The sequence below is a fragment of the Melanotaenia boesemani genome, chromosome 18 (assembly GCF_017639745.1).
Source record: "Melanotaenia boesemani isolate fMelBoe1 chromosome 18, fMelBoe1.pri, whole genome shotgun sequence".
Classification (NCBI taxonomy): Eukaryota; Metazoa; Chordata; class Actinopteri; order Atheriniformes; family Melanotaeniidae; genus Melanotaenia; species Melanotaenia boesemani.
In genome coordinates this window covers 2,011,553-2,025,317 of record NC_055699.1, presented here as the reverse complement: position 1 = coordinate 2,025,317, position 13,765 = coordinate 2,011,553, and the positions used below count along the sequence as shown (strand labels likewise).

General features: G+C 40.7%; 1 protein-coding gene across 6 annotated transcripts in view; it reads left to right on the top strand.

Annotated features, from left to right (window-relative positions):
• The window catches only part of tnikb (TRAF2 and NCK interacting kinase b), a 77,860-nt gene that overhangs the window by 58,512 nt on the left and 5,583 nt on the right, over window positions 1-13,765 (top strand). For all 6 annotated transcript variants that reach the window (XM_041967781.1, XM_041967783.1, XM_041967782.1 and 3 more), the window contains 9 exons: window positions 590-771; window positions 2,098-2,212; window positions 4,173-4,281; window positions 5,243-5,419; window positions 5,505-5,648; window positions 6,537-6,671; window positions 6,901-7,001; window positions 7,702-7,851; window positions 8,790-8,949. In XM_041967781.1, coding sequence (XP_041823715.1) covers window positions 590-771; window positions 2,098-2,212; window positions 4,173-4,281; window positions 5,243-5,419; window positions 5,505-5,648; window positions 6,537-6,671; window positions 6,901-7,001; window positions 7,702-7,851; window positions 8,790-8,949 — 1,273 coding nt within the window. The remainder of the gene's footprint in view (window positions 1-589; window positions 772-2,097; window positions 2,213-4,172; window positions 4,282-5,242; window positions 5,420-5,504; window positions 5,649-6,536; window positions 6,672-6,900; window positions 7,002-7,701; window positions 7,852-8,789; window positions 8,950-13,765) is intronic.

The following is a 13,765-nucleotide window of genomic DNA, read 5'->3' as shown; positions in this document are numbered from 1 at the left end:
TTGAACTTTAACACTGAGGCATGGCGATGTCTGTCTACTGACTCTCCTCCTCCCGTTTTCTCCGCCTGCTTGCTGCCCTCCTCGTGACGGAGATTCAGTCATTTGGCTGAAGTTTAAATAGACCTTACTAACAACCTGCATGGTGTCTCCGTGAATCTGCTTGGTTGGTTTTTTTGTGTGTGTGTCTGTCAGAAATAGATTGATATCTTGAAGAATTTGCTTCAGTTTTGCTGCAGTCGGAGACTCTGTGAGGTTCAGAAGACACCAAAGCTTATATTTGATGTTGAATTGCTTTTTTTAAACAGGTAAATCTGCACACAGCAGCAGGTGAACTGTGAACCTCCAGTCACTTAATGAAACTCTTCACGTGCACCGTAATACACGCCTAAAATTGATTAAAAAGTCAATCTTGCATCACTTCCAGACTGTTCCTGCAGCGGATGAGTAAAGACCTTCTACAGATGGACAGATCTCTTTAAACTTTTATGGCTTAAAACAGACAGAACACTAATTATTTCCACTAGTTTAATGAAAACCTTTGAGTGTCTCCATTTCATCGTGTATGACGGTTGATTTTTTTGTCCTCCAGGATCTGACAGCTCTGGCCAAAGAGCTGAGAGAGCTGCGACAGGGAGAGGAAACCAGCCGCCCGCCTGTCAAAGTGACGGATTACTCGTCATCCAGCGAAGAGTCTCACAGCAGCGAGGATGAGGAGGGAGAGGGCGGAGCTAACGATGGAACGGTGGCTGTCAGCGACATACCGCGCATTATGTGAGTAATGCAATGAACTCAACAGCAGCTTTCTCTCCAGCTGAGAATAAGTTAGACAGTTTTCACTGTAGCCTTTAAAATTTATAAACCAATTTCTAGAAAAGTTATTTCTAAAACAATGCCATGAAAACTTAAATTCTCAGTGTCCTTACTGACCAACTTAATTGCATTTAGAAAAAATAAACAAATCTTAATGTTCAGAAACTGAGGATACTGATTGCTGCAGTTTTTTAAGGAAATTCTGTGGTTGTCTGATTTTCCTCTTTATATTACTCAGTACATTTTCAATAGGAGACAGATATGGACTGCAGGAGGGCCAGTGAAGTACACACTGTGTGTATGAAGCCATACTGCTGGTAGTGGTGCAGAATGAGGTCTGACATCCTCCACCTTGATAGCTGAAATCCAGCAGAGGACTGTATTGATTATGGCTGCAGTGCTGTCTGAGGTCTCAAAGGTCTCAACCATCTAACAGTGGTTTCTGTTCGTGGTCATCATGCTCTGTTTTCCCCAAACTCGCTGAATCTTTTCACAATATTTTGCTGAAAGACCAAAGTTCTTTATACTCATTTTTTTTCTTTTCTTTTTTACCTTTGATGGAGTTTGTGAGCACAGACCTGTCCTTGCTTGGAAACATTAAGGGTGCATTCACACCAGGATGGTCCATGAGACCCGGTATGATTGGGGATTCAGAGTTTGCTTTCATACTGCACCCACTCAAACAAACTGGACCTTTTTAAATTACTTGTTCCCCTTCTCATCAGAGGCGGCGCTCCGTCAAGAATTACTGAAGGAGCTAGGATTAGAATCTAAAGATTTGGTGTCAATGCACCCTAAACCTTTAGAGATGCTTCTTTTATATCCAATCCTGACACCCTCACCAGTTCCAGAATGATGTTATTGATGTTTTTGTTCTATAAGTTTTTATCTATTTTTTCTTTTTCTATTTCTTTTCTTGTTTGTGTGTGTGTGTGTGTGTGTGTGTGTGTTTGTGTGTTTGTGTGTGTGTGTAGTGCTACATCAAATTACTGTCTTATATTTGCTATTGCATTTTAGAAAATTCCTCAACTTTTCTGGAAACAAATCTTGTAATAACTTTTTACTGAAGAACGTTAAATAAACAGAGAATAAAATAAACATTTCAAATAAAAAAATCGAGGAATTTCTCTTCTAAATTTACAGTCAACAACTGTTCTGATATTCATAGACATGAAAGACCAATAAGATCTTTCCTTGATCTGCCGGTCAAGACAGTTTTTCTGATTTACAAGAAAAAAAAACGTTAGTAAAAGTTAAATCATTATCACTTTTATTTCTGTTTCTCAGGCCTCCTGCTAGTCAAAGTACCAATGAGTCCTTCAGCATGATTGGAGGCCACAATGATGACCATGGTGATTTGTATGGAAACAGCTCCCAGGACAACACCCTGATGATGCGTGAGGTGAGACACAGTCCTGGATCTGACCCCTGGCCTTTATTTAATCCACCCCTGCTGACTCCACAGAAACATCATCCCTGCATGGCTGGAGGTCTGCAGTTTTTGTTCTGGTCTGTGTGAGCGACACTCACACACACACAAAGAGGTTTGATGTTATTGTTTGCAGATTGAGCTTTGACCACAAAAATGTTCAGATAAAGTCAAACTTCATGTATGCCAGACTAATGTTCAGTTCCTTTTAAAAGAGTCAGCGTGCTCCTGACTTAACATGTTTGTTTATAACAGTTTAGCAAAAAATTTAACAAGAAATGTATAAACAGTTAAATAGTTTGTCTTTTATTACATTAAATAAATGATTAATGTATAATTAATATATTCACCTAAATTAATTTATCATTTATATCAGTGTGAGTACGTCTATGAAAGCAGGCGTTTTGGCAGATTGCTGCTGTGTAGCATTCAGGTGCCAAGGAGGAAAGACATCAGCAATCATCTTAGAGAAGCAGTTGTTGCTGTCCATCAATCTGCGAAGGGTCATTAGATTTCTTAATTAATGGAGTTCTATCATTCTACAGTGAGAAAGATTATTTACAAGAGAAAACATTCAAAATAAATGTCAATAACATTAAAACATCCTAATTGTACTTGCATCAGCCACTTGTGTGAAGTGGAAATTTTGCATCACAGTTGTGTTTAGTATGTTTGGTTTGCTAAGTATGAGAGTACCTTTCCTGTGCCTGCCTGCCTCCAAAAGAATAAAAACAGTAAAAAAGCGAGCTCACCTTCACTCAAAAGATTAGCTTTCCTCCCTCACCTGACCTGTCAATCACAGCTTCCCCCCACAGTACTCCGTCCCTCTTTCTCTTTTTCCAGAGGTTTAGGGGGCGGAGGCGGAGCTCTACCGCCAGCAATGGTCTCCCTGGAAACGCTAATCTGTTCCTTGGCAACACCAATCTCCCAGATTTGGTGCAGCAAAGCACCTCCCCTTTGGTCTCCCCTGGTGACGCCTCTGGGGCACAAGTAGGTGGAGCAGCACCCAGATACCGGCCCTGAATCTCCCTCCCTCACCTGATCCTGAAAGACTATCACCGTGGTTACCTGCTCACCTGCCAACAAACCCCCGTATCTGGTGCTGATGGGAAATTACCAGCAGCCACCAGACTGCAAACTCAGGCTCAGTGCCTCTCAAGACTGAAAAAAGCCCTTACGTATATTTTATTTCTATCCCTGATTTTAAGACCATTCAAGCAAACACAGGCGGGACCTCTGACCTGCAGCTAGGGTAGATTTTACAGCAAGTACATCACTCAAAATTTTTGTGTACTATTAAATATTCTAACATAAGTTGCATAATTTGATTGAAAAGTAAGTAAACCACCCTTAAAAACATAAAATATAAATCAGTCTTCATAATAATAATAATAATAATAATAATAATAATAATAATAATAATAATAATACATTTTATTTAAAGCGCCTTTCAGGGCACCCAAGGACAAACAGTCAAACAGTGAAGTAACACATTCAGGATGAAAATATTCAGGTCAGCTTTGGGCTTCATGTCGTGCATTTTGTGATGGCGGTATGATAAATCAAAAATTACATGCGGCACCTTTGATTTGTTGCCCCACCTTAGCTTTGGTAATCCCCCACAGATGGGAAAAATAATAAAAATAAAAAGCTCCCTTTGAATGCTCATTGGTTCCTCCCTTCCTCTGTTCCAGGAAGTATCCTCCACCCTGATCCTAATTCACGGCTGGCAAAATAAAGGAAATACTAATGAAGACCACTTCGTCTTATTGGGAAACTTAGTCTAAGTTCTGAAAGCTGTGGAGAACAAAAATATCCTCATTGACCACATCATGTGTTTCCTTTATTTTGACATCAGTTTCACCCTGTTGTCTCTTAACAAACCATTAGACAAGCTGGTAACTAAGGCTCACCCTGTTTCTATGCTCTGCAGTACGGGATGGGAGGTGGTGGAGGCTCCAAGGCTTCCTTCACACCGTTTGTCGATCCGAGGGTGTATGGGACCTCCCCAACCGACGACGATGATAAAAACTCTGCTGCAGGTACATTTCCTATATGAAGACGGTCTCACAGGGACGAGACAAAAAAGATTCACTCCCTTTATAATCAACTTTCAGCGCCCAGGGTTCTTCTTTAGGCCAGATATCTCTGCTGGTGATGTCACTGTTTAATATGTTGCCATGGTAACCTAGACTTAACAGACTTAAACTACAAACTTTTAAGTCTTAACTTCATCTTTTATTTTTAAGTCTGATTATAAGCAGATCTGATCTATTGTAAGACAAATAATGTTTTTACAGGCAGCATGATGTATAACCCGTTCCCCAGTCTAACATTTTATTTCTGATAAATAATATTTATTTTTTCTCAACAAGTATCTGGTTACACCATGAAATTTTTTTCTTTGTTTAAATAAAGATAAAATATGGCATTTTAAAAAATGTTAAAGTGTTTTATTTTGTTGTTGTTGTTAAAGTTATTCTTTAAATTTGGACCATAAAATTCTAAAAATATAAATTAAATAAGTTCTTCATTACAAGAGGCTTAACAAGTCCGTATCTGACTTGGCATCAACGATCAACACTAGTTTGAGAATATATGTGCATATCAGATATTCGCTTGAATACAATATCGTTAATTCCTGAGCCTGAATTTTTAAGTGCTTTTCGTGTGAGCCAATACTGTTTCAATGTAAACAATCAAAGAACTCAAAGCCAAAAAAATGTAACCACAGGTACCAAATATCGCTATCTCTGCAGTTTATAAAAAATAAAATAAAAATCCAAAATTATAACCTGGATGGAAAAAAATCTGCGTTTTGGTCATTTCTTTAACAGTGGGATAAAGTTCCTTTGGTTTAAAAAGGCATATGGATCAGTTGGCACATTTAAAGTTGAGGTTTTTCCTCAGTAATAATAATAATAATAGCAGAAAAGGAAAAGTAACGTACATCTTTGTAAGAAACCTTCCACCACATGACGATGCTGTTGTGTTGTGCTGCAGCGCTGTTTGCTGATGAACTCCTGAAGCAGGAGCAGGAACAGGCCAGGCTCAACGAGGCCAGGAAGATCTCCGTGGTTAACGTCAATCCAACCAACATCCGACCGCACAGCGACACGCCCGAGATCCGAAAATACAAGAAACGCTTCAACTCTGAGATCCTGTGTGCAGCTCTCTGGGGTGAGATGACAGCAACAACTTCACAGTATCATTCGACCTGTGCAGTTACCCGGCTGGTAACACTTGGACATCTTTGTGTCTGCAGGGGTGAACCTGCTGGTGGGGACGGAGAATGGCCTGATGCTGCTGGATCGAAGCGGTCAGGGCAAAGTTTACAACCTGATTAACCGAAGGCGCTTCCAACAGATGGACGTCCTGGAAGGACTCAATGTCCTGGTCACCATCTCAGGTTGGTACACTTCTGTTACCCGCTTCAGGCCGCTTTACATTCCTCTGTTCCATAGTGAATATCTTTAGACATTATGTAACTTGTCGTGTCAGTATTACAGAACTTAGACTTTTTTAACTTATCAGTCTAAAAAAGCTCCTTGTGCTGCTTCGATGTGGAAGTTTTGTTGCTGAAACATTTTAAAGCTTTTTAATGGCCTGAAAAAGACTAATAATGAAATTTTAAGTTAGTTTTGAAATGTATTTGTAACAATTAAAAGAAAAGGTTGCATTTGTAAGGTCTTATACTAGTAGCTTCTTCTACATCATTGTGGCTGCTGCAACTATGGATACACACTCTATACACTCAGGTTATTGTTATTTGGTACACCTTGCTAGTACCGTGTTGGACCCCTTTTTCCTTTAGAACTGGCTTCATTCTTGGTGTCATAGATTCAACAACACAGCAGCCTGAACCGGTATGAAGCTTGAAAAGGTGTATCTAATAAAGTGGTCAGTGAGTATAAACTTTAGGCTAATTTCAAATTTAATTTACAGCTAATTAAACACACTAGAGTCCATAAAGCACCACTTGGATAAACTCAAGCCTGAAGTCCAGACACAAAACCTGCACTGATCCTTTGTTTAAATAATGTTCCACTAATGTGACCATTTATGGAGGCGTTTTTATTTTTTCATGGCATGTTTGTTAATTATTATTTGGTCCCAGATCAATCAGTTTTAGTTGAATCAGGTGGGGTTTATTGTGGATCTTATTTTTTTCTCCTTTGTCCTCCTACAACGCAACACTCGAAGGTAAACCAGTGGTGCGGTTAAGTGGGTTGTTGGATCTCTGCAGCAGGCCAAAAAGATAAATGGCCTTTTTCTGCTGCCTTTTTTTCCAAACCAGGGAAGAAGAACAAGCTACGTGTTTACTACCTGTCATGGCTGAGGAACAGGATATTACACAACGACCCTGAAGTAGAAAAGAAGCAGGGCTGGATCACTGTAGGAGACCTGGAGGGCTGTGTGCACTACAAAGTCGGTAAGAAAACTAGTTCAATACGATTTGGTGACTAGTTTTTGGGTAACTATAACTTTTTTCATGTAAACAGTGATTTTAAGATTTATTTCTTCCCCATAAATTTTCTTTTTATTTTTATCCCTGTGGCATTTGTTTGTTTTTTTTCCTAAATGTGCCTTTTCAGGCATTTTGAAGCTGGGAATCCCAGGACTTTTCCTTTACATGTAACTTCTTTTATGTTGTCCTGCAGTGAAATATGAGAGGATTAAATTCTTGGTAATCGCTTTGAAGAACTCAGTTGAAATCTACGCCTGGGCACCTAAACCCTACCACAAGTTTATGGCATTCAAGGTAATTGGAGCATACTTGAGGTGTTTCAAATCACATTTGTATTTCAAATTATTAGCGTGAACAACACAGATATGGATGAGCAGGATGGTGGGAAATTTCTTTTTCATTTTCTGCCCTTTATTACCTTACTAATGTAAAGGATCTATTTAATAAAAAGTCTCTGACAGATAAAGAAAATAAAATATCAGGGAACAAAAATGTATTGAGTGAAAAAAAAACGACACAATTCATGCTTTTTTGTATTTTTTTCCTACAAATAATTATCTTTTTCTTTTTTTTTGCCAGTTGTTTTTAATCCAAGCCAGAATCTTAACCAACATTTGATAAAATAAAATGAATGTTCTCAACATGATTTGAAGACAGTAATAATAAATGTTTGTTGCTCAGATCTTTTTATCTGCAAACACACATTGCTGCAGCACCGAGTCGCCTCCGTTTGTCTGTACGAATAACCACACGGGAAGAGGGCTGGCCTGCTTTTTGTTTTGTTTTTATAAGTGGGGGTGTGTTTTTTACTTATGAGGAATCATTAACATTGTTGGCATATAAACAGAAAGAAAGAAAGAAAGAAAGAAAGAAAGAAAGAAAGAAAGAAAGAAAGAAAGAAAGAAAGAAAGAAAGAAAATCTATTGTGTTCATTCTTTTTATTCTGGTTCTCAGAAGACCTCGTCTTTTAATCAGTCCCCCTTTTCTCTGTCAGTCTTTCACAGACTTGCAGCATCGCCCTCAGCTGGTGGACCTGACTGTGGAGGAAGGCCAGAGATTGAAGGTCATCTATGGCTCCAGTGTTGGCTTCCATGTCATCGATGTGGACTCTGGAAACACCTACGACATCTACATCCCCTCACATGTAAGACTTTGGTAGGAGTACACTGTGGGGACCTGCTTCCCGATCACAGGTCCCCATAATGTTAATCATTAAATATTCAGGTGGAGACTTGGATTAATATTGAATTCAGGTTATTAGAGAGCTAATGGTTTGCTTAGGCTGTTAGAATGAATGGTAAATAAAAAATTAAGGACCATGAAAAAATTAACAAAGTGGATGAGTGATATTGTGAGTGACTGAGTGAATGAAATTATAATTAATTAATCAATTAATTCATAAAAAATGAGAGTTCTCATGTAAAAAGCCGACTGTGAGTGAGTGAGTGAGTGAGTGAGTGAGTGAGTGAGTGAGTGAGTGAGTGAGTGAGTGAAGAGATTATATTTATGAATGAATGAATAATGAATTATTATCCTCTGGAATACTCAGTTTAGGATGGAAATAATATAAATATAATATAACATAGAAATCAGTTAGTAAGTGAATGGCTGAATAAACAGGTGAGCAAGAAAACAAGTGTGACACTGAGAAAGTGGCTTGATGTGAGTGAATGAGAAAGTAAATAAGTGCAGGAATGATTGAAAGCCTGAAAACATGAATGAGTGATGAAAGAATTTGGTGAATGGATGAGTGTTGAAACACAGAAACTGGTGGCTGAATGAGAGTGATGGAGCAGGTGAGTCAGTGTCCTCCTCTAACCTCAGTCTGGTTACAGTCAGAGATGGACGGGGGAGGGAGACAGTAACCATAGCAACCGCCTCACATTGCTTTTGCCAGTCATGAATCACGCTGTGCTCATGTCTGTTTCCATGGCAATTGCGTGGTTGAGGAGCAGGAGACTCTATTGTTGCAGCAGTTTCTTCTCTCTCAGGGTGGGGAAGGAGATTTTGGGGGAGATTCAGCAGTACCCAACCCCCTGCCCCCACCCCCTTCAAACCAAATCCCGTGTGTCGTTCCGGCAGATTCAGGGTCAGGTGACCCCGCACGCCATCGTGGTTCTGCCCAAGACGGACGGCATGGAGATGCTGCTGTGCTATGAGGATGAGGGCGTCTACGTCAACACCTACGGACGCATCACCAAAGACGTGGTGCTGCAGTGGGGCGAGATGCCCACCTCCGTCGGTACGTCAACCAATCAGCTCGCTTCTCCCTGACCTCTGACCTCTATAAGCGGTTTCAGCAGATCATCTTTCACCCTCACTATCTACCACACCCTCCTCCGTTCCAACCAACACTCCTACTTTTTCTTATCTTTTGTATTTAGTTACACCTTTAAACAAGAACCCAAGACTGTAGTCTCACCTGTTTTGGTGGCTGCTTAAAGGGATACAGCCAGTTTTTGGGAGACCGAGTTGTTCAACTTAACGTGCAAAAGTGATGAGAACAAAGCACTACCATCATCATTGCTTCATTGCTCCATGCTTCCATTTTTAAAGCAATCAGACCATTGAAAAACAAAATTGATGTGGGCCATTTTTTTAAATAAAAAAAAAACAGACATGACTATAACTAGATATTCCCAACTCCAAACCACCAGAATGCCAGAACCAGTCTTAACGTAGCCAGGATTTCATGTTATAAGCCTCAAGAGCCAATCAGTTCAAATCTCAGCTAAATAAAAGGGACAAATCTATGCGTATGGATATGACTCTGGCTGTATACCAAGTCAGAGGACTCTCTCAACTTGTATATTTAAAAAAAATGTTAGTTCTAATACTCTAGAGCTGAGACGTATGGGATTAATATCTACATTTGCTCCCTCCTCTGATATTTCAGTTGTTGAAGAAGAGGAGAGTATACATAAGCAACACATATGTAAAAGTATTTATCCACCCCTCGTTTTTTTATTATGCTTGCAAGGAGCAAGACTGTCTTATAACCTTTGAAAGTGGTGTTTAGCGAAAGTTCTTCAGGCTTACTGGAGGTCTTTCAAGGTTTTTCTGCTGCTTTGTCACTAATTTTCAGTCCAGTCCTTGTACCTGACCATTTACAGAAGAATGTGTTTGTATGTTTATTAAGCTACTTAACACTGACATTTAAACCATTCATGCATAAAAAAAGACTCTTAATTCAAGGGACTATACTGTCCTTTTGTAGTTAAAAAAAAAAAAGCATTGAGTGATAAAAATCAGCAGGCGGCAGCTTTACGTATGCGTGTTTCATGTTTGGTCTGAGTGTGGCGCAGAGGTGAAAATGTCCTGCTCTGACTACAGCTGGAAGGAAAACAGTTGCTAGATTTGTCGATAGTTGCTTAAAAAAAGTAGAATAAAAGTAAAATTGTAGAATAAAAACATAAAATCTAAACAAAAATAAATGCTATCAAATCTATGTAAAACTAAAGTAACATAAATTATATACAAAATATAGTAAAAGGGCCACACAAAGGCAACAATCAGTAGGTAACATTTTGTATATTGTAATTATTGCACAGGCTTCAGCCAGTAGATAAGCTCATTGTGACAGAATAACAGCAGTGCTCATAGTGAGGAGTTCAGGGTTCTGACAGCCCAAGGGTAAAAGCTGTTCTTTAGTCTGTTTGTTCTGCACTTAAATGACCTGAAGCACTTTCCTGATGGCCACAGTTCAAACAGATTCTGTCCATGCTGGGAAGTGTCTCCTGAGATCCTCAGAGCTCTGCCCAAGCAGCAGGACCTGGTCCAGGGATGGCACAGGGCATCCAGCGATCTTTTCTGCAGTTCTGATTATCCTCTGCAGACCCTTCTGTCTGCAGCCAAGCAGGCAGCAAACCACACAAGCGTTGACTCAATGGAGGCCCTGTAGAAGGATACCATCAGTTTCTTCTCCAGGTGGTGCCTCTGCAGTACTCACAGAAAGTGGAGCCTCTGATGAGCCTTTTTAATCAGTGTTGAGGTGTTTGCCGTCCACTTTAGGTCGATCTGGATGAGTGTCCCCAGGAACTTGACGGAATCCACTTGCACCAGACATGCCTCCTTGATGGCGAGTGGGGAATGATTCTTTCTCCGCCAATGACCAATTGTTTGGTCTTGGTGGTGTTTAGTGTTAGATTGTTCTTAATGTACCACTCTGACAGCTCCTGTATTTCCTCTTTGTAAACTGACTCACCACCCTCTATGATCAAGCCAACCACCGTGGTTTCAGAGGGGTGTAGATAGTGTACAAGAGGGGGACTGAGCATGCAGCCCTCAGGGCAGCTCATGCTGAGATGGTCAACCTTTACCACCTTTATGTGGTTGGTCAAAAGTCTTTGATCCAGGAGCACATGAGGAATACACTCATGTGTGTGAGAATGATGGTGTTGAATGTTGAACTGTTATCAACGAACAGCAACCTGACGTAGGTGTCTGGGAGCTCCAGATGATTTAGGGCTGTAGGGAGAACTGTGGTGTTAGCGGTTTCAGTACAGCAGTTTGCCTTATAAGCAAACTGGTGAGGGTTGAGTATTTTTGGAGAGGCTGGACTTGAGGTGCTGAAGAACGAGCTTCTCAAAGCACTTCATCACAAAGGATGTCAGTGCCTGCTGATCAGCACTGCCATCTGAACCAGCAGTTTTTCTTGGGTTAGGCACCAACAAAAAACACCTGATGTTCCTGGAAAGATGGAGCTGGGGGGCTGTTGGCAGGACACCGGAGGTCAAGCAGAACTGGACGTTTCAAATCGTGCGAGGTGGTGGTTTAGCTTTTCTGCTAGTGAGGCATCTGTGTGAGTAACTACAGCTGGTGAGATGCTCTTAGTAACTACAGCTGGTGAGATGCTCTTGTAGCACCATGTATCAGATGTTGATCCCTTCCCACACCTGCCTTGTATTGTTATCTTGGAGGTGATTCAGCTTTTCCACTGAACTCCTCTTTGGCTGTTTTAATATCTCTCCTAAGGTCAGACCTTGCTGCACTGTAAAGAGCTTTGTCACCTGACTTGAAAGCCACGTTTCTGGCCTTCAGGAGTGACTTTACAACAGGGGTCATCCAGGGTTTTTGATTTAGATAGACTGGAATGCACTTATTTACAGTTGCAGTGTCTGTGCAGTGCTTGGTGTATGTTAAGACTGCATCAGTACGTTCCTGGAGCTCTGGGTGGTGCTCCCTCAGGCCAGATTTTTACAGTTTTTGTCATTAATCTGGTTTTCCTACCATAGGGGACATAGACAGGAACGAGGAGCAGGGAGAGGTGGTTGGACATATCCAGATGGGGAAGGTGGACAAGCTTATATGCCCGTTTCTGGTTGGAATAAAGTTGGTTCGCCAACTCCGGTCCTTGTGAGCTACTGTCCTGCAGGTTTTGGATTCTACCCTGATGCAACACACCTGACTCAAATCACCGGGCCATTAACAGGCTTGTGCAGAGATGTATTGTAATAGGAGACATCTAAAACCTGCAGGACAGTAGCTCAGGACGACCGGCGTTGGAGACCCCTGGTCTAAGGTGTTCTCTCTTCTGGTGGGACAGTGCATATATTGTGCAAATCCAGGAAGTACAGACTTTAAAAAGGATTTGTTAAAGTCTGCAGCAAAAATAAAGGCTCCATCTGGATGATCTTGCATCTGCCTGGACATCATGCAGGAGCAAGAGAGCTATGCTAACATTAGCTTCCAGGGCTGTTATGATCACTACTTTTAGCTCTCTGGGCAGATGAAACAGTCTGCACACAACTGAGACTGCCTCCAAGTCCAGACAGCAGTGGGAGTAGATAACTCTACTGTTTATGCACCACTCATTGTGTGTGTAGACGCAGAGTCGGCATTTCTGTCCTGCCGGCACAGGCTGTGGCCTGGTAGCTGAACAGCGGCATTGGAGATGAGCAGATGTAGCCATGATTCCAATATTATAATCACACAGGTGTCCTGAGTTGTGTTACTACTCGCCAACAGTAAAAATGCTTGTAATCGGTGGCTCAAAAATTATGTGCACTGTTCCAATTTTACGTCCACAACTTGGTATTTCGAGCCTTGAAAGTAATGTTCTAAAGAAATAGGAACAAATCCAGTAAAGACCTGACACAGGACTGGAGAAATGCATCTGGACTTTCAGTTTATCCAGCTACTGTTAGACAAATTCTCATCAGAAATTATCTCCATGTTTTGGTGGCTGTCGAGAAGCCATTCATACAGACTGGAAACAGGGAGAAAAGGCTGAGGTGTGCCAAACGCCAGAAATGAGAGGTGCCTCAAGACTTTCACACAAACTGCATAACACATTCTTTCAGATGAGAATTTGTCACCTCATAGAGAACTTCACCATTAAAGGACAGTTGCTTTAGCTGCTGGTTTAATTACCATTCTAGCTGACCTCTTCTGGAGCAGGTTTAGTGTTCAGTATAAATCATCATGATGATGTAGCAGCTTTAATAGGAACTGGTTTAAAAATTCTGGCTGTAGGCTCAATATACTTTATCAGCTCATTCCTCTTACTTGGTTGTTAAAATCTGATGTTCATGCTGAGTCAATTTCAAGGTAAAACGAAATACACGAAAGCGACAATAAAAGCACATCACACAGAATGATTAGCTTTGTAACGTCATGATCTGTTTGGTACACATGAAGACTTTCATTACCAATGTTCTCATCACTTAACAGGTAAGTTGAGCAAAGGTGCAACATCCCAAAAACTCAGTGTATGTCTTTAACGAAGTGCTGAACCTCCATCTGCTGCAAAGATTTACCTCCAATCCTCTCTCCTACTACTGTCAGATGTCTTCAGTTTCCACTCCTTTTTTATGTGTATTCAGGTTTGCTCTGTTGTCCTTTGTTCTGTGGTTTTGTCTGATATTGTAAAAGTGATTTTGCATTCATTTTTACTTTCATCCTTGAGTTCAAGTTCAACCAGATGAAAGATTCAGCAGCCCAGAGGTGTGATGAAGGGTCTGCGTGACATCAAAATAATTTTGTATTTATTGGTACATTTAGTCTAAACAGATGAAGAGGAAACTAAATGTAGTGGAGCAGAGTAAAAAAAACAAAAA